The following is a 25,499-nucleotide window of genomic DNA, read 5'->3' on the forward strand; positions in this document are numbered from 1 at the left end:
AGCCTGCAATTCCCTTGCCCCTTTTACATAAAGTGCATAATGACAGCCTCGCTCGCCTTGACCGGCACATCCACCACCCCGCCCTCCACATTCAACACATCGCCATCGTTCCTCACCCCCTTTACCTCCTTTCCTCCACTCTCATACGTCCACTGGCTCCCCGCGTATGTCACCGTCTTGGCCCTCGCGCTCGCGCCCTTGGGGCTCGTCAGATGCACCACCCTGACCTTTGCCACGCCCGCCGGCACCTGCACCCTCACATGCTGCGCCAGCCTCGCCTCATCTTTGGATCGACACTTGCTCCAGTACCTAAGATTGACAATCGCCGCGCGCTTCGCCGTGCCGCCCTCGTAGGCCACATACGCGGCGACGTTGGGCTCCAGCGGCACGTTCTTCACTTGGACGTTGCCCGCGGCGCCGACAAAGTCGGCCACGAACGGCTGCGCGTAGTAGTTCGCAAAGACCTGCGCCGAGAGGTTGCCTGAGGCGCCGGGCAGCCACAGGTCAAAGCCCGCGTGCATAATCTGCTGGAAGTGGAAGCGCGCGATGCCTAGCGACAGGCCGTAGAGCTGGAAGTCGACCTGCCACAGCGCGGAGCCGAGCGTCGCCTGGTACGCGTAGTCGTGCTTGGGGTTCAGCGAGTTGCCCACCTCGGACAGCACGTAGGGCGTCTTGGCCGTGCGGCCCGCGAGGAACTCGAGGTCGTCCCTGTACACGTCGAGACGCGAGGTGATGACGCCGTGGTCCATCAGGCCCGATGCAAGCGTGCCCGCGTGGCCGCCTTCAGTGTGGTAGTAGTGCCGCGCGACCTGCCTCACGGCGTGGTGGTTGTCGAGCCCCTGCTGCATGACGGAGCGCAGGCTCAGCGAAAACACGTCCTGCTGGGGCTGGGCCGGGTGCGACGACGTGTCGAGCGCCTGGAACTTGCGCGTGCCGCGCGGCAATCCCACCGCCGCGGCCACGGCGTCGCAGTAGTTTAGAAAGTTGGACACGTACGTGCCATTGTCCTGCTTGCCCTGCCAGGTCGGCGGGCCCAGACCCTTGGCCGGGTACAGATCCGGCTCGTTGCCCGGCTCGAAGCTATGGATCCTGTCGAGGCCAATCTTGCCCGTCGCGGCTTTCGCCCAGCGCACCGACTCTGCAATGTCCGGATTCGCCATGGGCACCTGGATAATGTACTGCGCCTTCGGGAAGCTGTTGGCCGCAATGTCCCAGTACGCGGGTCCAATCGTCGTGTTGCCTATGTCCTGGTAGTTGTCCACCTCGGCACGGGGTAGGGCCGGCGCGGCCTGGTCCTCCACGTAGCGGGCATAGTCGGCGCTGGTGCCGCCGAGGCGAATCAGCGGCTTGCCGCCCGTGCGGGAAAAGATGGCGTCGACGAGGTTCTGCGAAAAGGCGTTGGGCGTGCCGTCGTCGTTGAGCGCGTAGTTGACAAACGAAGCCTGCTCAAAGGCCAGCGCCGGGAAGTCGGGGTCGATGAAGCGCGACGGGTCGGCCTGGATGGCGGGGATCTGCAGCAGCGAGGTCTCGTCGCGCGGCGCCTTGAGAGCGGCGGCGTCGACGACGACGCTGGCCAGCGACAGGGCAGCGGCCAGGGAGAATGCGTATTTGGACGCCATTTTTTGCCAGTGGGTGAGAATGAGGCACGCGACAGCAGACAAGAAAGAGGGGAAAGGGGGGGGATCTTATGAACCGTCCGGGGTAGTAGTGGCTCCGCCGTCAGCCCTGTCTTGTCTTGGAGTTGGAGTTGTTAGTTCGTTCCTTCAAGATATTATTAGAACTGAAGCTAGTGCAAGCTGCTCGTATTTGGGCTGAAAAGAGCTGGAAGTGGTGGTGTCGGGTTGCATTGGGGGCACCTGCCTGATTGATTGGGACTACGGCAATTGACTGGTAGGACTCTTTCATGTAACAAACGTACCATGGCGTCTTTGCGAAGCATCGTCGACAGTTGTTGCATTCCAGAGATACTCGTCGGTTGGGGGATCAACAGATTGCCGTTGGTGGCGGGGCGAAACAAGTTACGGCGCAATTCGACATGTCATACGAGGGAGCTGACGAGAAAATAACCCGAATTGTCCATTTAATGCTATCTATCACATCACTTCAAGAATAAGCTCACAATGAAAGCCCACGGAAGGCTTCTCAGCTGAAGACGACGGCGCAACGTACGGCTGAACGACATGCAGGGTACGTACCAATGTATTAAATGACCAACGCCACCATGCAGGGCGGCAATTCTGTTAGGCTAGAACAAAACTCCAGGCTCGAGTAGTCAAAAAAATGCCGACAGCCTAGGTATCAACTCCATATACAACAAAAGAAAGGTAAAAATGCTCAACCGCAACGCCGTCTACTTTGCCAATTTCAGCGCGTCATCCTCGCTTCGCTGTAAATGTCAATTTCCGCTGGCCACCATCTCACTTAGAGAATTTCCCTGAGCTTGGTCTTCTGCGCCGCCGACAAACTCGACGGAAAGTTGACTTTGTACTTGATGATGAAATCACCTCTCTCGCCGGGCTTTTTACTTAAAGGCATCCCTAAGCCAGGATAGCGGTCCTCGCTTCCGGGCTGCGTGGGCCCGCTCTTGTCGAGATTGATCTGTTTCCCGTCGATGGTGGACACGGTCCTCTTCCAACCTGTCAGAGCCTCTTTGAGATCGAGAGTGACGGTTTGGATTATGTCGTTCTCTTCGCGCTTGTAGATGAGATGGGGCTTCTACAGGGTTTGTTAATGCAGGTACTTGGCGAGCATAGGTAACTCCGTTTCTTACCTCTTCGACAACAAAATGCAAGTCTTGGCGTCCACCTTCGACTTGGTCACCGACGCCGCTAAACTTAATTTTGGAGCCTTTCTTGAGTCCAGCCTTGATGGGAACATTCAGGATCTTGTCAGACTGGATTCGCTTGCCAGTCTCATCAAACGTCTTGCGCTTGATCTTCATCTTTTTCTCGACGCCGTTGTAAAGCTCTTCCAGCGTCACCGGCAGGGGCCGCTCGACGGTTGAAATTTCGGGCTCTCGAGGGCGACTGCTGGTGCTGCCCCTCGGCCTGTGGCGCCCCGAGCGACCAGAGCTGCCAAATGATTGGAAGCCGTCAAATTCCTCGCTCATACCGGGCATGCCGCCGCCCATGCCCATTCCACCGTCGCGCATAAATTCCTGGAAGATCCTGTCCGCGCTGTCGAAGCTAAATCCGCCGGACGGCCCTCCATTCGTTTGGAAGTGAAAGGTGCGGCCTCCTCCGCCGCCGCCACCCATACCGCCAAAGTCGAAGCCCGGGGGCATGCCACCTCCACCGTCAAACGGGTTCCCCTGACCCCCGGCGCCTTGAGGAGGAGGTGCACCACCGCCTCCGAGCAGAAATTCGAGACCGTAGTCGTCGTATATTTTGCGCTTCTCGGGATCCGAGAGGATCTCGTAAGCTTGTGAACATTCTTTAAACTTTTCGGAAGAGTTGGGGTCGTCCTTGTTCTTGTCGGGGTGCCACTTGAGGGCAGCCTTTCTATAGAAGAAGTTAGCAAGCTGCGCATGATGTGAGGGGATTGGTGATGAGTAGAAAGCCAGCTGGGATGATTTTGCTGCCGGCAGCATTGTCCTTTGGCAGTTCTGCTGCCGCAGGCGGAACTGCTGGATGCGGCATCATTGCCCCGCATTGGCTTTTGGGGCGAGCAGTTAAACGTACCTGTAACCCTTCTTGATCTCGTCTTGGGTCGCCTCAGGCTTGACGCCGAGCGTGTCGTAAAGCTTTGTTTCCTTAACCATGGTGTGTGTTGAGGAGTGTCTGCGATATTTGGTCGATATATGTCGATCGGATAGCTCTGCTACCTAGTTGCCAAGATGGGGTGATGGTGGCAAGCTGGATATGGCTGAGCGTGATAGTTGGAGTGCAGTCGGTGGCTTATACGCAATTGGGGACAAAGAAATCGGTGATGAGAGAGGCCGTGCCTCTGTCGGTAGATTGTACAGGGTGTCTTTGTGGTGAGAGTGAAATGGTTGAATGAAAAGAGGAAGAAGGAAGAGAGAAATGAGGTGACAGTGGTGAGTTGGCAGGCCACAAGGAACCCAACTTAACTTAGTGCTTGTAATGGGTGCAGGTACTTTAGTGGATGAGGTTTAGCGGGCTGTTAGCAGACAAGGCCCATCGAGGCCTGCCGAAAGCCAGTCAAAGCCAGGCGACGCCCCAAAGAGCGCTGGCCATGGTGACCTCTGAGTGGTCGATAGCGCCTCTTTGCTGCGGGAAAAGCGGGGTCGAAAGCCTGTGGGGTCTTCCCGCCAACCGTAGCAGCCACTAGAAGATTCGCTGGCCGGCCACTGGCTCCGGGGTCTGACGGCCACCCGCTGGGGCTATGACGCAACACCAAATCGGGATCGCAGAATTAATTACAGGCAGAAAAAAAAAGGTCATTATAATGTAGAATTTGTTTTCAGAGTCTTGGTCGCCTCAAAAAAGTTGTGCACCTTGTGCAACCTCTAGGATGTCGACAGTGACTGGTCCAACGACGCGCATGTGATAACTAGTGTTGGGCGACAGTTGGACAAGACCTCAGCATCACACCAAAGACAGAGCCAGCGCAGCTTCCAAGGCGGAGAGTAGCAGAGATGGCAAAGACGCGCTCTGCGAAACCCACCAGTATGACTCGACAAGCAGCTTAATATCGGCATTCCTTGACTGGATTCCATCATGCTCAGCGTACAAGTAAGCATGCACTCTTTCGCGCTGCACCAGGCGTCACGGAGTCCGTCGCACGAAGCGCCATCCCTCGGCAGCCACAATGCTGGCTCTATTCTATCGCGGGAGTGTTTTCGCCTTGTCTGATATTCAGATAAGAATTAATAGTCTTTGAATTTAATTTATATATTTAAAAAACTTCATTATTCTGGTCATCGTCATTCCGCCCTTTCCACTTGCAGAGGTACAAGTTACATCCTCCGTGCGTAAATAAACACCAATTTCCCGCCTTTGCATTTTCGCAATCATTTTAAAATCATTTTAAAATGCTGGCGAGGCGATTTGCGGGCGCTTGGCGCGATTTGATGGAGCCTTTCTTTTCTTTGCTGCGCTCTCATCATATTGTAAGCCGCCAACGTCTGGGACAGTCACGGCACTGTTTCACTTCGTCTTTTCTGGACTGTTGGGGGACATCTCGCTTCAAATTAATCATTCGAACACAATCCTACATCTACCTCTGATCCTGAATCTAATTTGCCCATGTAGCTGTTTAGACCCTGGTGAGGCTGGTGAGGCTGTGTCGACTATCAGGCTGACGTAGGCTCCATAATGCTCACACAGTCTGAGAACATCACCGAAGGCTGCACCAACCTCGGGAGATTTAACATTTAGGCGCTTTAAGCAATCACGCTGGGACGCTTGGAAAGATCAGAACTGGCTCAGGTGATACCACTTGTTGTCGCGCCTGAACAGACCGATATTTCCTCATTACTCATCATCTAGGTGCGCAGCCCAGGCTCTCCTGGGGACTAATAAAACAGGCATTGCAATGACGGCTGCTTTCCACCGCTTCCCGGACCTCCCTGCAGAGCTGCGCAACGCGGTTTGGCGCGCCGCACTGCCCGACGACGTTGGGCCGTCCCTCTTCTTCTACCGAAACAGGGGCTGCTGGCGGGTGCGCAGGTTGAACGAGTCGGACCCCGAGTTCATACCCGTAGATGGCGAACTCGAAATGGAATTTCGCACAGATCTTCTCGGCTATGATAATCAGTACCAAGTGCCCCTCATTTTCGTCAATCACGAGGCACACAGCCTCGCAGTATCCTGGCTTGATGAGCATGTATGCTTCGTTGACCCAGCCCTCAAAAACATCACATATCGCTAATCATGCTTAAATAGGGTATCAAAATCAAGATTTTGCAGCCTAAGAAGTACGTCTTCACACGACCATTTGATTATGACTCCGATGTGCTGTACATTGCGGACGACAAGTGGAAAGACTTTTGTTCAGAGCCCGGCGATCGACAGCACGCAGCGGATCTTCTAAATCGTAACCACACTATCCCGAACACTGTCTCCAGATACGCCGTCTCGGAGAAGCTTTTTATGCAGCGCGAACTTATTGAGTGGCTGCCCGAGATGGAGACGTGGCTGGATATACGTGCCATCTTTGTCGTGGTCGGTGCCCAGCCCGACGGCGAGTCGGGGCCATGGCGGTGGAAGTTGGAGGGTGCCGACGCAGGAACCTTTGTGTGGGATACCGAGAAGCAAGAGTTGGAGTTTCGACGGGGTGTTGGTATCATCGACGAGGACGTGTACAGAAGGATAGGAGAGGCTGCTCGCACGAATCTATCTGATCAGCTACGAGTCTACATGAAGAATAAAGCGCCAGAGGTTTTGCCTGTTATGGTAGCTAGAACGCAGTAACTATTAGATTTGATCAGAATGTTTTTTATATCAGTAGCTTACAGGCGCATTGCCACGGAAGCAGACGCCGCCACAAGACGAGCAGGGTGTACGAAAAAGTGTGAGCTAAAGCATCATGCATCATACAACTCGGAAGTATTGAAATGCGCGGCAGACTAAAACAAACCCGTGATAGGAATTTTGTTAATTTCTGATGCTTTTTGTTTGTCTCCAATGAGAGGTTCGGGAATAGAAAAGTGTTCCTCGATGGGACGAGTCTGGAGAGTAGGATATCAATGGCCTTTGTGGTAGCAACATTGGGACGACAAAATTGTGCGTCTCGAGTGAAAAGAAGAAAAAATTGGACGCACAAGGAGCACATATAGGCTGAAAGGAGACTCCAGAGCATCAAAGAGTGTTCCACGCGCACAGTTCAAACATGACTCACGTAGGGTGTATACTACCTAAAGTAAGGCTGAAGGGCATTAAAAGACATTATACAGCCCAACAGACGCGACTCATAAAGCATACAGACATAGTGTGAGATAATAACAAGAATGGTAAGAAGTGCTGTGCGTTTTAATTCACGACATCATTCGCAAAGCTTGCCCAGAACCTCAAAGAAGACTCAAAGGCGTCGGAGGACATGTCTATTGCTATGAATCGAGGTGCGATCAACCTGCTTCAACAGACATGGTTAAATGGTATAAATAGGTACATTTCGCGCACTTATTTCTCGTTGCTCTTCGTACAGATACCCCAAACCACCAACCAGCTTAGAGATATCATAATTACAATCCGCCCTCATCACCATGCCTGCATCTACCTCCAACCTTCTCGGCTTGCCGCTCGAGACCCGCCTACAAATCATTCGCAACGTTCTTGCGTCAGTCGATAAGGCACCTGTAATCGAAGAGATCATTGAAGATCGCATTCCCTACCGTGTTCACTCCCAGAGGAGCGAAATCTACGTCCCGAGAGTCGCAACTCCAGCCTTCCACGGCAATGGCCTTCTCCTAACGAATAGGCAGCTCAGCAAAGAGACAAAATATCTGCTGCAATCCATGCGCGAAAAGAAAACCAAAGGATTCGAGTTTGTGCTTGATGTCATGTATGTCAGGGGCGTCGGGCTCCTGCCAACTTGGCTGAGCGTGCCCGTTAAGACGAAGGACATCGGGACTCTGCGTGTCCAGTTTCGCATCGTCCGACCGCTTGCCAGTCTGATTGAGCGCAGTTGGGTGGTAAATGCACAGTATCTGAGCCCCGACTTTGCCAAGTACCAGGTCAGCAGGTGGCTTGCCCACGTGCTCCTGTCCTACGCCTTCAGGCGAGTGGACATGCAACATCTATCTGATGATGATGAAGATGATGTTGAAGATGCCGAGTATATCGATACTAAGTTGAGCATGAACGGTTATACTGTCGACCAACTGCTTATCGACGTGCACCCCCTCCAAGTCGTCTCCGACGGCGAGACGGCTGATGGTTGGTCCAATGGTATGATCCCGCGAGCATACGACACAAATGATTGTTTCCCTTTTGGGTGTGGAACCTATCTTGGAATGTTTCCTATGACCCCTGAACAGGCTGGACTGCTCTTCAGAAACAAAACCTCGCCACTTCATGCCAGTCTTGACCTGGGAGAGCGATTGAAGGCACTTCTGGATAACCTTGCCCACGACGTCAGCCTGGACCCAGAACTTGAACACAACAGAAAGACGCTGCTCAATAACGTAGGCGTTATCAGTATCCGTGTTGTCGACTCGCACTATACGGAGTTGAAAGATTTGGCGGACAAGATCGAGAAATTAAGACTTGCCCGTAACATGACGTAAATAAGAAGAAAATATCAGGAGAGAAACAAAGGCGAATCGGCAGAAGAGACTTTATCGCCCGCGATAAGAGAAAATCAATAGCAGCAGTGTTGCAAGATGCATAAATAGTTTGACTTTTAACATAATTCACATACCACCCATGAAAGACTCTGATGTGTTACCAAATAGCACCGGCTCTATTCTTTAATACTAGCCTGGAATATGGAACAGCGCTTGATTGGATCTAGCGCGATTCCCAACCGCAGTCTCCTGGTCCATGTTCAGACATCTTGCAGTCTTTTCAGAGAGCAAACTGCCGTGGCCATGACATTGCATTCCCATTCTCAGATTCTCCATCCCAGTGTCCTCTGCCCAATTTCAGAGAACTTTTCCAACGCCTTATCGAGAGAGACCACCGTCCCCCTCCGTCGAAGCTCCAGGTTCCCGCCATCGTCTGCCGCGGCCTCTCCATCCTCGTCCATGTCGCGCAAGACGTCCTCCCACGTAATGTTTGAAAACGGCGGCGCATCGACCTCGCAGACGGTACCAGGCTCCGGCACGGTGCCGTTTTGCCAGTACGCGCGCACATGGCGAAGATTACACGCAGAGGGAAGCCCGAGCGATGAGTGCTGTGTGCGCAGAAGCACGCAGAGTTAGCCAAGGAAGAACGGAGAAGGCAAAAACGGCGGCCCATCAAAACAGAACCGCCCGCGCCATGGTCACTTACTCCATATCCGTTAACTTCCAGCACCACACTCCCTTTGAAGCCGGAGCTGACATTGTGCGCCGAGCGCAGCGGCGTCAGCCCGTCCCACGTATTTCCCACAATGAGCACCGGACGCCGCGGCGCCACCTGAAAGTCGCCCCCGTAGCGCTCCTTGGGCTCAAACTTCCACTGCGCGCAGGGAATGTTGATGCCGCCGGGCATGCCGTCCAGCACCCTGCTCACACGCGCCAGCCGCCGCAGCGTGGGCATCAGGACTTCGAGGCTGCCCGCGCGCGCCGCGCGATCGCCGCAGTGGATGCCGACCAGGGCCAGCTGCGCGGCAATGCCCGCGTCGAGGTCCTTACCTTGTACCTCGCTTTCAAGGTTGAATATGCGGATGAGAAAGTCGACGTCGTCTTGGTGGTGGTGGTACTCGTCGCGTATGAGAATGTCGAGCGCCTTGGTGAGGTTCGGCCACGACACGTATTTGTAGAGACTGGTCACGATCAGGAAGCTGACAACTCGGCGGTCGATGATGTAGTCGGCGACGACGACGGGGTGGTACTTGAGGCGCTCGAGGAGCTGCCATACAGACCGCTCGAGCGCCGCGGCAGAGACCCCGTCGCGGGCCAGCGCGCACCGGGACGGGTTCGCGACGCAGTGCTGAAAGATGTGCGAGAATTCCTCATCAGAGTCGGACCATTCTTCTATATCCCTAAGTTCAGTGTAAGCAAAGTCCAAGCCCCAGTCTGACACACACTCGGAAAGAGTGCCATCTCATGCAACATACGCGTATGCGTGGTAGTACTCGTGCGGGTTCTGAACGCCATCGAGAATGACCCTGTCCACCTTGTCGGGAAACATGGCCACCAAGGTCGCGCCCAGCGTCGTCCCGTACGAGAAGCCCCAATACCGCACCAGGCCATCCTCTCCCAAAGCCTCAGCCACGCTGACCACGTCCCGCGCCGTAAACGCCGTGCCGATAAGCGCGCCCGTCTTGTTCTCCTGCGGCCGGCGGCCGCACTGCTCCGCGAGAATCGTGCCGCGCGCCCAGAAGCGGCCCAGGTTCTCGCGCTCATGCGCCCTCGGCACCAGCGAAAAGTCAAGCATCATGTTCAGCTTTTCCATGTCCGTGTCCAGACATGCAAGAGGAATCGTGGAGCCCGTGCCGCTTCAAGCGACAAAAGCATCTCATGTCAGCGTTTTGACACATTACCCACGGTGTTTTCAATATTACATACCGAGGATCAAAGGCAATGAGATTATAATTTCCTCCCGTAAACCTGAATCGACTGTCTGAGTATTTTGCGCCTCTGCAGCAAGAACAGGGCTCGGCATCACACGTACATGTGCAGTATCGGCGCAACAGCAGCCAGCGAGTCGCGCCCCGTCGCACCCGGTCCGCCAAAGTTCAACACGATACTGCCCTTAACCGGCTTCCGCAGAGCCGGCGACCGTAGCAGCTTCAGGCTCAGCGACTCGCCGCCGCCGCCGCCCTGGTCGCGCGCTGTGTAGTCGAGCGGCACAAAGAGGCGCCCGCAGTCCACCGGCAGCGGCGCGCCAAAGTTGTCGGCGCAGGTGCCCCATTGCACGACCGTCGCAGTGGCAGCAGCGGTGAAAGCCGCAATGTACGGTAATGATGGTCTAAATAGCATGACTTCTTCTTTTCTCCCAATTTACTCTTGTCCTCGCGGTGTGAAGATGGTGGGAAGGAAAGTAAGACTGAGAAATGGTGACGCGGTCACAGCCTAAGTTTTAGACCATGTGCCTGACGAAAGTGGTGTCGCCTAGTCATAAATATGCAAGTCACAAGAAGGCTCTGTCGCAAAGTAGTAGAGGAATTCCGTTCATAAACCGATATTCGTAATTGAACGCTATACCAACACGCCCCATTCAGAGCCAAATTACGTCAGTGCTGCCTCACTGCTATGCAAGTAATCTATTATTATTCGTTGTCGTCTAAGTCTCCTTCTCTCGGCCGGGCATTTCCATAGCCATCACGCTTTCTATCGGTTCCCGTTCCGTAGTCTCCGGCGCCGGAGTCACAATAGACAGTTTCTGCGGTGAAAGCTGCTCCATCTCTCGTACTGGTTCAGGCGCGACATCGCTGTAGCCCGGTGGTTTTGAGAAATCGAGGTCTGCCCCGTCATCCTGCCCAACGCTGGCATAGTCGACATAATCCGGTTCGATTCGAGTGGGCGCTGGCAACCCGTCGGTGTCCACGACGAAGGGCTCGTACTCATCTCTTTGAAAGCTAAAATTGGTTGGCTGCTCATCAAATGGATTATCAAATCCATTGCCCCCGTCACTGCCCAGAGAGGCATGGTTGCTGTCCAGTGTATCCATGCTGTCGGACCGGTGCTTGCGCTTGGAAGGGGAAATCGGATCGGTATATCCAGGCCGTGTGTATTCTTGGTCGCTGCTGCGCTCCATGTTCAGTTCGTTGCGAAAGGCCTTATTGTCCGCCTTGACGAAGCGTTCCAAGGGCAAACTAAGCGGGACACTAGGAGTATTGAGGGCGTCTTCAGTGGCATAGATGAGAAGTGGCAGCTTCGTCTCTTGCCATACTTCTCTCAAAACACGCTCTATTTCGATTTTCTGCAGCAAATTAGCACATGAATAGATGTAGGGCCTCTCTAGTCTTACCTCGGTTTTGACTGGGTGTTCTTCGCCCTGAGCATAGGCCAAACGCCACCATTGGTCTGGTTTCTTCGGCGCGTCGCCGAAGTCAATCAAATCTGCCTGCTGCCGTCGACATACGTAAATAATATCCCTCTCAGTTGCGACGCCACGGAGCAAATATCTCTTGCACATCATTGGCTGTGGTCGACCGGGCTTGTCAGGTTCCGTCAACAGCCGACCAAGGCTCCTTTGCTTGGCATTGAGCCTTTCAAGCTCTGCATTTAAACCTGTGCGTTGTTAGCAAATGACTTGCTTATCGTAGTCGTCAAATCGTCAAACATACCGTCCAGCACTCTATCAGCATCGGCCAGCACCCTTTCCGTCAGTTCTAGAACGTTGCCCACTTTCTCCAACGTTTGCTGTTGGGGTTCCGACAAAGACTCAGGAGCCTCGTGGTAGTCGGGGAACCTATTTGTATCGAAGCCTGATTGTTGCATGCCGGTGAACCGGCCGGCACTTTGTAGATAGTCTTCCAAGACTCTCCATTGTTCCACAGCTTTTCCCATCTTGACTCTCTTATCATAGGATAGCTGGCCGAAATCGTCTCGCCATTCGTGAGCTTCACGTTTCTCGTTTGCAATTTTCGTCATCGCCAGCTTTGTCTCGCACCAGGCTTTTTGAATTCGACGTGCCTCGTTCTTGCGGGCGGCAAGGTATTTTTCAGGGTAGAGTTCGGTTGGTATATCAAGTGAGTCTTGGGGGCCTTCGCCCCCAAATTTGATGGCAAGGACCTCTCCCATCTCCTTGAACATGGCCATCTTAGAGTCTTCGGTCAGTTCGTCCCAGGAGAGTACATCGCTCCACATCAAGTGATCGAGAGCCTCATAAAGTGTCTTAATGGTACTATAATCGCCTTGCTGATGCTCTATTTCGAGCAGGCTAAATCTGGCGTCTTCGTGGCCGAGGTCGTCTCCCTGCAGATTGGCTAGCGTGGCGACTTGGGTCAGAGGAAATACCACTTCCCCATTCCGTTGCCCCAAGCACTCGTAGAAATGCTTCTCCGGTCCGTGGTGCGAATTAGGAACCGTTTCCGTTAAAACACTGGTGGAGCCGTAGCTTCGTTCGGTAGAGTCGAGGAAAGCCATAAGCCGGTGTATCTCATCCTCGAAGCCTGGTTTTACATCATCGTCGGATCCCCATTCCAAGTCACTGCCAGGTGTTGGCGCGTGGACAGATTGCGGGGGCGTGATGCTTTTGCCTTGCCACCACTCATTGTCATATCCGTAAGCTTCGGACGGTGTCCCGCATCGAAGTAGAATGTTTCGGGCCAAGGGAATCTCGTGTAAAATGGTCAAAAGACCGCCCAACCTGTGGTTCCCAACAGTATTTGGGTGTTGCACTAGAAAGGCTGGGGCATCCGTTTTCCGCTGTCGATCCGAAGCCGGCAGTATATTCGAGTTCCCGCTGGCGGTGCCGACAGGAACCATAGCCCATTCTGCGTTGTCGTATTGTGTTCTCGTGGCAGGTCCAAAGTGTGGTGTAGAGGTGCAATTTTCCAGAACTCCCGATTCTTGACTGGAGGCCGCTATTCCAGCTTCTTGGGCCGATTCGCGCAAAGCCCGCGCCATGTCTTGGTTCAACATGTCTGGGTCTGATTGACCGACGAATCCTGCCATGTATTAGTTCTGCATAGACTGAAGCTCCTGAGTACGTACTAGGAACATCAGAGGCTGTCATGTCCACCATTCTTCCAAGGGGGGATTTGGCGTTGGATCTAGAGGGCGGCCTGGAAGGTGCCCCGACGCTGTATCTATCCGGCGGGGGGGTCACCCCTTGAATGACACCGCCTTCGTGCATCGAGCTGTCCATTGATTCGACATAAAACGACGGGTTCGCATTCGAGTCTTCAACGTGAAAAGCTAAGCCGCAGGTCAGCATGCAGACGGACAGCAAGCCGACTCGTTTCACGCACAGGAGCTTGGGTTGATGTCGTTTTCACCATTTCGATCTGCACCAAACATCCCGTCATTCCAAACCAACGTAAAGCGTTGCCGAAACTATGGGTAGTATCTTGTGTTAGCTCGAGGAGAAGCCTTGTCCAAGGGCCAACGCACGCTGTCGGGATTATCAAAGTAGGCAATCACCACGCTTTCGACATTGCGGCCGTTTTGCTAGCTTGCGCATTAGCTTTGTTCTCAACGCTGCTTCTGTAGCTCGCGAGCGACATGGCTACCTTGAGCGCTTGAATGACCATGCCCCGATCATCCATGCGGTCGAGACCTGCAAAGTCGATGACTTGCGAGATCTCGTCTTCGGTCGGCTCCATAGTGGCCATTTTGCAGAATTATTGCTTCGAAAACTCGAACATGGAGCTGTGTCGATACGGGAGTCGAGCGGAGGGCGAGTAGGATAACGTTTGTGGCTGTCGCGGTCGTTGCCTCAGCAGCTCGAGTCTGGGCTGTTATTGGGGTGCACCAGCCAGTAACGGGTTCGAGGGGTTGCGAGGTGCCGCTGCGCGGAGCGTGCGGAGCGCAGAGGCGATAGATGAGCAAAGCGAGCCTCGCAATGTATGCGCAGCAGGATAGCGACGTAATGACGACGCCAGCCAGGCTGCAAGATTTGGAATAGCAGCGGAATGTCGGTTGAGAAGCTTGGGATGGTTGACGTCGCTTGCAACGCAAGCATGCGCCACCACAGTAGCTGCCCGTAATAAGCTGACTACACAGCGGTCATGGCGGGTAAGACCAGCGGGTACCTACCTACCTACAGGGCTGTGAGGCGCACAAGGCTGTGGCTGATGCCCTCTGGTGCCCTGCTTGCCTGCTACTGACGCCTCGGGCGCTTCCGTTATGAAGATCGAAAAAAGGAAAGCATACGCTCCGGAAATCAAAATGGAGAACTGAAAATACGAGCTTGTCCTTTACTGGCCACAGTCACTAAAAGCCGACTAGGCAGGTTGGTCAAAGTGTGCATTGCACTGTCGTGGCCATCGCTTCCTATGTATCAATTGATAGGTGATGCGCTGTATATCTAAAATGCGCTTAAAATCCAGTGATGCGTGCCAGAAACAAAAAAATTACGCCAGCAGTGCGTTCCCGACCATTGTGTCGAGTCCCATGTGCTAAATACTCCCACCCAACGCCAATAATCGTAGTTTCATGGCTATGCAACCCTACTGACACAAGTTGCCACGCCTACAGTCGAGGGAATAGTTATTCCTTGTCGTCGTCCTCGTCGTCTTCCTCTTCCTCAAAGTCGTCCATGTCGCTATCACTACCACCAAAATCGTCCTCCTCCTCTGAGGGGTTCCAGAAGTCATCGTCTTCCTCGACGACCTTTTGTGGCACCGGGGCAAGCTCGGCTGTAGTCGGCATCTTGACGCCCTCGGGGACCTCCTTCAGCGATCTAGTGACGACGTCTTTGGCAAGGGCGTCGTACCTTGGCCGCTCGTCACGATAGAGGACGCTAGCATCGACGTTGGCGGGCGAGTTGATTTCAGGGTCGTCCATGAGGAGCAGAACGGAGCGCAGGACAGACTCGACACCATGTAGAACATTCCATCGCTCGTTGGCCATTTCGCCCGACTGCTCGTCATCGCCTGGCTTGTGCAGGATAGAGATGCAGAGGTTGCCATCCGGGTACACATTGGGGTGTGTGATGCCCTTGGTAAGGAATCGGAAGGTGGGTGGCCCGTACGGGTAGTCGTGAGGAAATCGCATTTCGCTCTGCAGAAATGTACGGTAAGTAAAAAAGACGATACATGATATATTCAAACACGAGCAGCTACTTACTTTGAGGTATGCACCGTAGAAGACGCTGTCAGGGTTGACAACCCAGAGACCGATGCGCCACTTGAACAGTACTTGCTCATCCATCTGTATGTTGGTTAGCATACTGAAAACCCGGACACAAAGACCGGGCCTGGCAAAGGCCTAATCACCTCAATCGTGAGCCACTTCTCCTTCTGAAGCAGGATCAGCTCCTGCATGAGGCGCTTTTGAGCCATGGCGTGGTGTCGGGACTGCGGGGTGCGTCGTGCGTCAAGTCGGAGGTATCGAATCAAGCCCGTATCGTCACGGGCTGAGAATCAGGGCTCGCTGATAGTGAGGGAAGCCAGGAGCGAGTAGAATTTGCGTTGACGCTGCGTCGGTCGCAGAAGAGAGCACGCTCGCTGGTGGTGGTGGTTGGGTTGCGAAGGCGGTGTTGAGCGGTAAGCCGCAAGCGTCCTGGCGAAGGCGGGCAGCAGTGAAGCAAGAAGGTGGGTAGGTGCGCTTCGCACGCTGATGTGAATGTTTGGGCGTGTCAGTAACACTGTCTAGGCAGAAGCCAGAGTGAAGCAAGGCTTTCTTTCGGTCTTTCTCAGGTGGCACGCTTGACGTTTGTTGGGCAGAAAAAGGCGACATGGACATGACTCCGATGCAGGCCGGCGGGCCGGCGCGACTGACGGGCTGACGAGCCTCGAGTGACGGCATCAGATCAGGTGCCGGCCAATCCAGGGCCAGCTTTGCCGCTAATAAGCCCATCTTTTGTTAGCGGTTTTGGGTACCTAGCCAGTGTGTCAGTCTCAACTTTTCAGCGTCTTTCCACGCCTTTCAGCACCTTCCAGCGCCCCCAGCGCGTCAAATCGCAGCCTTCTACGCCTTTCTTCGCCGCCGGTTAGTGACCCACGCTGCCTCTGAGCGCTAACAATGGGCACTCCACTAACTTTCCTCCGCCATCACTCTGTCTGATTTGCCAGAGCCATCAGCACTGGCCCAAAAGATACGAAATAGCCATCAAAGGCGACGTCAAAATGAAACAGGAAGAGCGGCAATTTGGCTCTGACTGTTCCGTACCTACCGAAGAGCTGACGAAAAACCCGGCGCGAGGCGTCAACGTCGCTGCACCCGCACCTTGACGCCTTCTGTGCCATACATGTACTTCAACCAGCCACCTACAACTTGGCATTACCTGCACTACTAGCAATGCAGTGATGTTCCTGGGCAACTACTTATTCCGCCAGTCAAGCCAACGAAAATGCCTTGTACCAAGTCAATGCTGTGGCTTTTTAATTATTAGTCCCCAAAACTTCGTCCCAAGACACACAGTGGCGCTTCGCACAGGTCCATCTGCCACTCGGCATCGCGGGAACGCATGACTAGTTATCTCAGACTACGAGTGCCCAGGTCTTCTCTTTCCTCCGCCCTTCCATTGAACAGGGATGCTATCATCAGTTGTGGCGTTGCCCCTCGATGGGTGCTACTGGTATGCCCCGCTGGACCTTCCGCGCCTCCATCCTTGACTCGCGGCGGGGCCTCAGGGTAATTGATCAAGAATTAAGAGGAGGCACCAAAGATTGCATGAAGTTGTGCATCTTGGTTCGGGATACCCGCACTAGTTTACCAGTGAATGCGTCCAAGTTGACCCTGCTCAGGACGTTCTGCAAGTACGGGTACGTAATCTGGCTGCCGCCCTGGCTTGAGCCTTGCAAATTGAGAATACCGATGCCACTTCTGGTATTTGGCTCCGTCATGTCGCCAGTGGTAGCTTCAACACGAGTCCCAATGATCTCGACAGTCTCGCTCTCACTTACGACGTTGAAGCGACTTTTTTTGCGTCATGGCCAGCATGCAGAGCTACCTCAGCGCCAGATTCGTCGACAACCCCGTAAACTAATGACTACTTAAAGGATAGCATCTTAGCTTTTCGAGCCATAAAAAGAATAATTAACTCTGCAATATCAATAGGGGACCAAAAGGTACGCGGCCCCTCTAGTGGACGCCACAAAGGGCTCCCACCATAATTCTTGTCGACAAAAGAGGAACACTGATCCCGCCTTTGTCTGTAATAACTGACAGTAGCCCCAGGACAGGATTCAATAGCGGGCTGCCCCAGACCCAACAATTCCGCCAGATAACAATCTGTTCGACTCTGTACAGACTTGGCGTTACTGGTATGCGACTCGTGTGAGAACCGTTTCAGGGCACGCGCACCACTATTGTCCGTATCCTCGTGGCAGCTGCATAAGATGGCGTCTTCTTCGTGTCGCAAGCGTCGATAGTTCCAGAAACAGGCCAGCTCGCCACTTTGCGCCCAGTCCAGGTTTCATTCACTCCACAGTAATACGCTTGTTGCTGGGCCCAATCGTCGATGCGAGATCCAAACAGACCCTGCAACCCCAGCTTCGCATAACGGGTTGCGACTTTCATCGTGCGACGACAACTCATGGATTTCAGACTTCCGGGGCGCCTTCTCGTCCAGTCTCAGCAAGGCAGTACCCGTCCCACGCCGACCGAAGAAAAGCTCCCCCAACGCACTAACGAAACGGCATGGCGCTCTTGGCCAGCGTTCGTTGGCTCCTAACGATATTGTGGCGTTTGGCCCCCCGGACAGACGCTACATCTGCGACCATGCAAGCCTTCGCACCAGTACACACTTGGTAGGTAGCCAGCAGCGCCGCCGGCCTGGCCCAGCCCATTTATCACCAACATGATCCCCTTATCTGTTTCCGACTAGGGCTCGGAGAATAAAAACACTCATATGAAAGCCCCCATCGCCTTTCCCAGCATCTGTAAATGCCCTTTCCTCTCCTACGCACAGCGACCACCAACGTAGCCCTGCCTCTCTCTCGCTCGCCGACTACGCGACCCATCCTACAGCCATGGCTGGCAGCGACCCGAGCAGGTCGCCGCCCAAGGCCGGCATTACCTTTACTAGGGATTTCGAAATTGTCGAAATGAGCAGCCTGTCCACCACCACAAACGACAAGGACCAAGCGGCCTTTAACAGCACAACCTCGTACGCCGTCTCCACCGCGCCGCGACCGGTCCGGTATGCCAACCAAAAGGCCGCAGGCCAGAGATGGGTGGACAGCTTCAAGCAGGTCGAGGGCTCGCCCGAGATCATCAAGGATGGATACTACGTCACCGAGGGCATGGAGGAAATGCCTCGCGATCCGGACCGCTACTACGACCTACACGCCGCCAACGCGAGAACAGCCAACTCGGCGCTGGTGCGCGACCTCAAGGGCCGACACCTGCAAATGATTGCAATCGGAGGCTCTATCGGTACGAGATTCACATATCCGTTTTACTGTCTCTTTGATCTGCTGTGTTCTAACAGTTCATCAGGTACCGGCCTTTTTGTAGCTTCTGGAGTCGATCTCGCGCAGAGCGGTCCTGCCTCGATGCTCACGGCGTATGCGCTCACCGGTGCCATGCAATTCTGTACCATGCAGAGCTTGGCTGAGCTCGCCGTTGTATTTCCCATTTCAGGATCCTTTTCTGCATTTTCCACCAGATTCCTTGACCCTTCGTGGGGCTTTGCCATGGGCTGGAAGTAAGTACAACACGGCACGGTGCAACTGGACTTCTTCTAATACTGCAATTCAGCTATGCACTACAATGGCTTGTTGCGCTGCCGTTGGAAGTCATCGCCGGCGCGTTGACAGTCGAATACTGGAACGCCAGTCTCAGCAAAGCCATCTTCGTCACGATATTCCTGCTCGTGATTGCCGTCATTAATCTTTTCGGCATCAGAGGCTATGGTGAAGCCGAGTTCATTTTCTCCACCATCAAGGTGACTGCTATTGTTGGCTTCATGTGCGTCCGCCCTCCAGTGTCTAGAATAGAACACAGCTAACAATGTTGGTAGTCTTCTCGGTATTGTTGTCAACATCGGCGGCACTCCCCACGACGGCTACATCGGTGGCAGATACTGGTCCGACCCCGGCGCGACAAAGAACGGCTTCAAAGGCTTCTGCAACGTCCTGGTCTCAGCTGCATTCGCCTTTTCCGGCACCGAGTTAGTCGGTCTCGCCGCCGCCGAAACGGCCAACCCACGCAAGTCGATTCCGACGGCCATCCGCCAGGTGTTCTGGCGCATCGCCATCTTCTACGTCGTGGCCCTGCTGCTCGTGTCGCTCCTCGTCCCGCACGACGACCCGCGGCTGCTCGGCGCCAAATCCTCCGTCGACGCCTCCGCCAGCCCCTTTGTCATCGCCATCGAGAGTATGGGCCAGACCATCCTGCCCAGCATCATGAATGCCGTCATCCTCCTCGCCGTCATCTCCGTCGGCAATTCGGCCGTCTTCGGCTCCTCGCGCACCCTCGCCGCGCTCGCCGAGCAGTCCCACGCCCCCAAGATGCTGGCGTACATTGACCGCAAGGGCCGGCCACTCGTCTCTGTGCTTATCACCCTGGCCGTCGGCCTGCTCGCGTACCTCGTCGACCTCAAACAGCAGGGCGAAATCTTTGACTGGCTCATCGCCATCTGCGGCCTCTCCAGCCTCTTCACCTGGGGCAGCATCTGCCTCTGCCACATCCGCTTCCGCCGCGCCTGGAAGCTTGCCGGCTACTCGCCCCACCAGCTGCCCTTTCAGTCGCAGGTCGGCCTCGTCGGCTCGTACGCCGGCCTCATAGCGAACCTCCTCGTGGTGGCGTCGCAGTTTTGGACGGCCGTCGCGCCGCTCGGCGGCCAGGTCGACCCCTCCTCCATGGGCATCGCCAAGAACTTCTTCCTCAAGGTGCTGGCGGTGCCCATTGTGCTCATCTTTTACCTGGGCCACAAGCTCTGGTTCAAGACGCACATTCTGCGTGCCAAGGCCATGGACATTGATACAGGACGGAGCTTCAGCCGCGCGCACTCGATTCACATGGACGACCCCGACCCGCACAGCCAGTGGCCGCTGTGGAAGCGCGTGTATCGCTCCCTGTGCTGAGCGTTTTCTCTCCATAATGCTTCTATTCTCTCCGTCTTTGATGAAATTTGTCAGGATATCCCTTGGGTTTCAATTCTCTAGCCCGTAATTTTATAACATGTGTATATTTGATACGATATAATGAAAGATGTATTACCTTTTTCAATTCATAAATTCATTCAACAATGCCCGCCGTCTATATATATCATAACGTGTCGCTTCAAAAAGCCCACCAGCACAAAACCACAACCTACCCAACGAAACGAAGTACAGCCGCTATGCCGCCAAATCATAGTAAAGACACGTTCCCGTCCTGAAATTATACAGAAACGAGTGCCGCGTTGCCGTCTTGCGATCATGCGCAAACTTCCAGTTGTCCAGCTGGTCGTGAATCTCGCGCACATACTTCTTCTCCGTCGTCGTCACGCCGTGGTCGACCTTGCGCCAGCTCTCCGTGTCCGAGAGCCGCGTGCCGGCTATCATGGTCATGACCTGCTCCGACGTCTCGACCGCGAGGATGGGGCCCTCAAGGAACGACGTCACCAGGTTGGCGGCGCTGACCTGGGCCTGCTCCACGACAGTGCGGCGGTTAAATTTCTTGCTGCGCGTCTGCGCGACGAGCACCTTGACATCCTGCTCGCGCTCCCTTTCGGCGGCGGCAGCGGCGGATGCATTCTCGCCTTGGGCGGCAATGATACTCTTGCGGTTGTTGCTACTGCTGCTGCTACCCTTGGTGTCACGTTTGTGCAGCTCGGTGCGCAGCCAGGCGGTCAGCTGGGCGGCGGGGATGTCGACATCGGCGACGTCCTTGCGGAGCAGTGATTTGATCTTGAGCATGGATTCGGGCTTGAGGATGATGATCCACGAGTAATTATCGTCTCTGTGCTTCTGCAGCAAGTCTTCTGGGGAGCGCGAGTCCTTGGCGAGTTCGGCGCTGATATCCTGCGCCCAGAGGGTGTGGAGCAGCTCGACGCCCGAGGATCGCAGCATCGCTGGATCAAAGCTGGCGACGAGGATATCGCAGCGTCTGGGGTTGGCCAGGCTGTTCGTATCATCTTCCATCTTCTTCAGGAATGCTTTGCCGCCGGCTTTGGGGATGCGAGCGAGGCGTTCCCATGCAATGCTGAAGCCGACGGCGTGGCGCTCGTCAAAATTGCCACCCATCTTGGGCCGCTGCTCCTTGATCAGGGCATCGTAGCGACCGCCAGCGGCAAATACATCCTTGACCTTTTTGGTGTAGAGACACGAGAATAGTAATCCGCCTGAGTAGAAGCTTTCTTTCAAACTGTTGAGTGGACTGATGTAGATTTTGGTCACGACACCAAAGCGTTTGGCATACTCGGCGACTTCTTTCAGATGAGCAATGGTCGGAGACGCTCTTTGGTACATGTCTGTGCCCTCAAACAACTTCTTCAGCTTGGCAAATGTCTTGTTCGGAGTATCCCTAAAGTCAAACTGCTGAAGTTCATCAACGCTAGTGGCTGAAAGACCTACGGCAGGGGACCGAAGCTCCATGCGAATCTTTTGCCACGTGAAGCTGTGGATGTTGAGTCGACTAAGAACATCTGACGTGGCGCGTCGATTAGCTGGCTCAATACCGCAGTGCTCATAAATCAAATGCAACAGATCAGAGTGGCCAAGATAAAAGCTCATAGGAGTTGCCGATAGAGAGGGAAAGGCGATGAGGATCTCGTCGATAACCTTCAGAGCCTCCGCTTCCTTAAGCGCTAGGTCCAAGGCGTCGGTGCTAACGATATCGAAATCTACCTCTCCGAACATCTGTGGCTGCCCTGTATCTTGTTTGTCGCGAAAGACACTACCAAACGCGAATGTTTTCGGTACTATTGGCCCACTTGCGTTTTTGGCTAGCATTCGCGCGTGTCCCATCATCAGGTCATATGGGAGCTGCAATACCGTTCCGTTTTGGTCAAGGAGCTGCACGACGTTGTCTCCATATTGAGAAGATCTTGGGTAAATGGCACCACGAGTCGCCTCGACCGCACCGTGGCGGCGGAAAATTGAAATCAGTTCCGTCTTGACCATGTACCTTGCCATGAGCTCGGATGCTGTCGGTGCATTCGCGAACATGTCCCAGGCGTAATCTTTGGTAGCCTCAACTGGATGGGTAAACAGTGTCGACAACATCTTACGATAGTATGGGGAATTAGGGTCGGCCAGGCCTGCCAGAGTGCGTCGGATGGTTTCGCTTTCCATTTGCACCGGGAGCTTGCCGCTCTTCAGTAGCTCTGCACTGTACGGTCGCTCTTTGGGGTTGTGATTCACCAGCGATAGAATTATCTCCGTCATTGACTTTTCCGCAGGCTTAAAATCGTTGGGCATGACCGGCTTGTGTCGTCGCAGTTGGCCAATGACATCCGCCTTTTGCATGCCCATCATCGGTTGGTAACACATCTCGAAAAAGATGATTCCGAGTGAATACATATCAACTTTGGTACTGTACATCCCATGCGCCGCGGAGCGAACTTCTGGTGCAGAGTAGTACGCAGTGCCGATACTTCTGGTCATGTCGTCAGTTTCCATATGCCCCCCAGCAGCAGCCTTGTCAATTGAGAATTGGCCGCTAGTGGCGAGGCCAAAGTCGCCAATCTTGACATTGTCAATTCCGTCTGCGCTGCTGCTGATGAATATGTTTTCCGGTTTGAGATCGCGATGAACAATGCTCAGTCCGTGAATATGAGAGAGCCCTTCCAAGATCTGACGGAAGAGGCGCCAAATCTCACTGGTATTCTGAAACAAATTACGCGAGATCAAGTCGCGCAGCGTTCGTTTCTCGCAGTATTCCATCGAGATGTAGAGGATAGTTCGATAGGGTTTCTGAAATCTTGCTCTGCGAACCTGACCGGCCTGCCTAGCCTTAACGGGCGAACCAGGATTGTGTACGTCTTCCTCGTCGGAGGTGGAGCTATCATCTTCGCCTTCAGTATCATCGTCGTCTTCGTCTTCGTCGCTTCCTTCGGAGTATTCGATGGGTGCATTGGATGACATAAAGTCCAGTCCCCCAGTACTGGTAGCAAATTGAATCTCCAGGCCATTGGATTCGGTCTCTTGGGTCTCTCCAGTATAGTCATCCGTTGACGTCTCTCCCTCAGTGTCGGTAAAGTCGGCAACCTCCTCTACCCAAGTATTGTAGTATCTGACCACTGCAGGATGACTGAGTTGAGAGAGCAGTCTCACTTCTTTCAGAATTTCTGTCAAGGATGTTGACGATCGCTGGGTAATCTTCTTTATGGCATAAATCTGCCCGTCAAGCTTCTTCCTAGCTTTGACAACTTCACCAAAGCCACCCTTTCCGAGCCGTCCTTCTTCTACAAAGTCCTCTGTATATCTAGAGATCGCGGCTCCTCTGTTATGCGAGTCGCGTCGCAAGCGCATGGGTGGAGCTTGTAGAGAAGTAAGAGACGGCACACTGGAGAGGACAGCTGAAGAGTCGTCAAAGAGAACCGGAGCATCAGTGGCTAGAAACTCGCTAGAGCTTAATTCGAAAGCTCGCGGACGCTTTTGCTTGTCTTCTTTGAAGAATCGGCCGACAAGCTCTTGCAGAGGCTGCGAGAGCAAGAGAGACTCCATCAAGTTCTTCGGCGACGAGTATTTGCGCAGCACATCAAGTCCAAAGATCATCTGGACAAATACTATACCAAAGTCCCATATATCAGTTTTATAAGTGTAGACTGGCCTCGACGCGGCAGCAATTTCTGGTGGAAGCCAGTACGCAGATTTGGCAGAGTTGACGCCAGGCAGGCCCTGCTTCTGCTCGCAGAGAGCATGAATTTCTCGCTGATACCACGCATCGGCAATTTTCGGTACAATCTCGCCAGTGGATTCTCTGAAAAGTAGAATATTCCCGGCATGGATGCACTGGTGCGCAATATTCTTATTGTGTAGGAAATTGAGTGCATCGAGTAAATCTCGAGTCCAAGATCTGACCTTGCTTACTTCGAGATTTCCCGCCAGCTCGAGCAGTTCCTCCAGAGGACCTTTTTCAGCAAGTGGCATGAGGATCCTGACTGTCCAGGCGTTGGCTACAGAAGGGTCGGAAGGGATTCCACCTTCCACCTTAAAGTCCAAAATCTCAACAATCTGCCTATGGCTAACCTTCTTGGCCGATTTCAAATCTTGGAGACGCGACTCTAGGGACTGTAGTTGCTTTCTAAAGTCCTGTGATTCTTTGCCGGAAGATTTCAAAGTGGCTTCTTTGAGCGCGAGCGTCTGGTTACAGACGCCGCTAGGTACAATGGGGCGGACTGTATAGACCACAGATACCTTGCCTTGGCGTTCGTCGCATTTCATTGCGACAGATCGAAACGTGATTTCGTTTCCAGATTTATCGACAGAGTTACAAAACTGGTCAAAATCAACGCGATCGTCGAGAGTTTCGGTAGCTTGTGTAGCCGGGTGCTGGTTGGCGCCATTGGGTCGACGGCTTTGACGAGATTCTTTTGCCTTTTGACGTTGGCGATCCAGCTGCTGTTGTAACATTTCCGCAATGACCCGCTCTTCTTCTCGTGTTTCTTCATTTCTTTTGCGGTCATCCTCTTCCTTTTGTTTCTGGGCGGCCCTGGCGGCCTCGGCCTCGTGCCGCTCGCGCTCCTCCTCAAGTGAGGGGAGGTTTTTTCCAGCAGCTTTTGCCTGGGCAGCCTCTTCAAGGATTTCGCGGATGCCCTCGACAATCTGGTCGACCATTTCTTGCTCGTCCTTGGCAAAGATCTTGGGCTGGGTCTCGATGAACTTTTGGATCTTGAACTGAGTCACCTCGCGGAGGAAGCCCTGCTCCTTTATGGTAATGATCGGTGGAGTTTTGGGATATGTGGCATTTAAAACAAAGCCCATGGTGACGGCATAGTCTTCGTCCGTTGGTGCTTTGATCCGTATGTCGAAACATGGTTCTGCTTTCTACAAACGGTCAGCAGCTTCACCCGCAGGACAATAGGAAAGCTCATACCTGCCAAGCACTATGGGTACCGCTGTGCTGGACAAAGTCCTCTCCATAGATGGCTTCTAGGGCCAACAGTTCGTTCTGCTGGAGCTCCTCATATTCAATCTTGTTGGTAGCCTCTGGGCTCGTGGGCTTGAGCCCAGGGAAGCTTGAGTCATCCTCTGGTTGCTTTACGAAAGGCGATTTCCATGCGCCGGGTGTCTGCCACGCCATGGTTGCGTGAGTTGTGGGCAAGTATCACAGCCAAGGCCGTGATCGCTTACGCGGAAGTCGCCATGTTGAATTCGGTAGGGTATATTGATCGGTCGAGTTGGTATGAAGAAGGTCAACTCGGAGAGGAGGGCTGCGGTCGGCGTCTTGAAGAATAGCGGGG

General features: G+C 54.0%; 9 protein-coding genes across 9 annotated transcripts; 3 read left to right on the forward strand and 6 right to left on the reverse strand.

Annotated features, from left to right (window-relative positions):
* Positions 1 to 23: 23 nt before the first annotated feature.
* LMH87_002683 (uncharacterized protein) lies at positions 24 to 1,619 on the reverse strand (the record flags this gene model as incomplete). Its single annotated transcript, XM_056194180.1, has 1 exon — positions 24 to 1,619. One exon carries the CDS (start codon positions 1,617 to 1,619, stop codon positions 24 to 26), a length of 1,596 nt encoding a protein of 531 aa, XP_056051144.1.
* Positions 1,620 to 2,421: 802 nt separating this feature from the next.
* Positions 2,422 to 3,760, reverse strand: LMH87_002684 (uncharacterized protein; the record flags this gene model as incomplete). The annotated part of the gene is made up of 3 exons (XM_056194181.1): positions 2,422 to 2,715; positions 2,771 to 3,500; positions 3,681 to 3,760. The coding sequence occupies 3 exons, from the start codon at positions 3,758 to 3,760 to the stop codon at positions 2,422 to 2,424; spliced, it is 1,104 nt and encodes a 367-aa protein (XP_056051145.1).
* Positions 3,761 to 5,496: 1,736 nt separating this feature from the next.
* On the forward strand, positions 5,497 to 6,374 carry LMH87_002685 (uncharacterized protein; the record flags this gene model as incomplete). Its single annotated transcript, XM_056194182.1, has 2 exons — positions 5,497 to 5,787; positions 5,847 to 6,374. The coding sequence occupies 2 exons, from the start codon at positions 5,497 to 5,499 to the stop codon at positions 6,372 to 6,374; spliced, it is 819 nt and encodes a 272-aa protein (XP_056051146.1).
* Positions 6,375 to 7,165: 791 nt separating this feature from the next.
* Positions 7,166 to 8,188, forward strand: LMH87_002686 (uncharacterized protein; the record flags this gene model as incomplete). Its single annotated transcript, XM_056194183.1, has 1 exon — positions 7,166 to 8,188. One exon carries the CDS (start codon positions 7,166 to 7,168, stop codon positions 8,186 to 8,188), a length of 1,023 nt encoding a protein of 340 aa, XP_056051147.1.
* A 323-nt stretch (positions 8,189 to 8,511) lies between these two features.
* On the reverse strand, positions 8,512 to 10,528 carry LMH87_002687 (uncharacterized protein; the record flags this gene model as incomplete). The annotated part of the gene is made up of 5 exons (XM_056194184.1): positions 8,512 to 8,796; positions 8,895 to 9,588; positions 9,664 to 10,044; positions 10,115 to 10,156; positions 10,221 to 10,528. The coding sequence occupies 5 exons, from the start codon at positions 10,526 to 10,528 to the stop codon at positions 8,512 to 8,514; spliced, it is 1,710 nt and encodes a 569-aa protein (XP_056051148.1).
* Positions 10,529 to 10,832: 304 nt separating this feature from the next.
* LMH87_002688 (uncharacterized protein) lies at positions 10,833 to 13,830 on the reverse strand (the record flags this gene model as incomplete). Its single annotated transcript, XM_056194185.1, has 7 exons — positions 10,833 to 11,471; positions 11,520 to 11,782; positions 11,839 to 13,164; positions 13,211 to 13,414; positions 13,468 to 13,552; positions 13,610 to 13,666; positions 13,729 to 13,830. The coding sequence occupies 7 exons, from the start codon at positions 13,828 to 13,830 to the stop codon at positions 10,833 to 10,835; spliced, it is 2,676 nt and encodes an 891-aa protein (XP_056051149.1).
* An 877-nt stretch (positions 13,831 to 14,707) lies between these two features.
* Positions 14,708 to 15,501, reverse strand: LMH87_002689 (uncharacterized protein; the record flags this gene model as incomplete). Its single annotated transcript, XM_056194186.1, has 3 exons — positions 14,708 to 15,220; positions 15,287 to 15,370; positions 15,436 to 15,501. The coding sequence occupies 3 exons, from the start codon at positions 15,499 to 15,501 to the stop codon at positions 14,708 to 14,710; spliced, it is 663 nt and encodes a 220-aa protein (XP_056051150.1).
* Positions 15,502 to 18,135: 2,634 nt separating this feature from the next.
* LMH87_002690 (uncharacterized protein) lies at positions 18,136 to 20,193 on the forward strand (the record flags this gene model as incomplete). Its single annotated transcript, XM_056194187.1, has 4 exons — positions 18,136 to 18,541; positions 18,605 to 18,812; positions 18,866 to 19,075; positions 19,128 to 20,193. 4 exons carry the CDS (start codon positions 18,136 to 18,138, stop codon positions 20,191 to 20,193), a joined length of 1,890 nt encoding a protein of 629 aa, XP_056051151.1.
* A 255-nt stretch (positions 20,194 to 20,448) lies between these two features.
* On the reverse strand, positions 20,449 to 25,339 carry LMH87_002691 (uncharacterized protein; the record flags this gene model as incomplete). Its single annotated transcript, XM_056194188.1, has 2 exons — positions 20,449 to 25,083; positions 25,133 to 25,339. 2 exons carry the CDS (start codon positions 25,337 to 25,339, stop codon positions 20,449 to 20,451), a joined length of 4,842 nt encoding a protein of 1,613 aa, XP_056051152.1.
* Between the last annotated feature and the right edge of the window lie 160 nt (positions 25,340 to 25,499).

Source organism: Akanthomyces muscarius, chromosome 3 (assembly GCF_028009165.1).
Source record: "Akanthomyces muscarius strain Ve6 chromosome 3, whole genome shotgun sequence".
NCBI classification, from domain to species: domain Eukaryota; kingdom Fungi; phylum Ascomycota; class Sordariomycetes; order Hypocreales; family Cordycipitaceae; genus Akanthomyces; species Akanthomyces muscarius.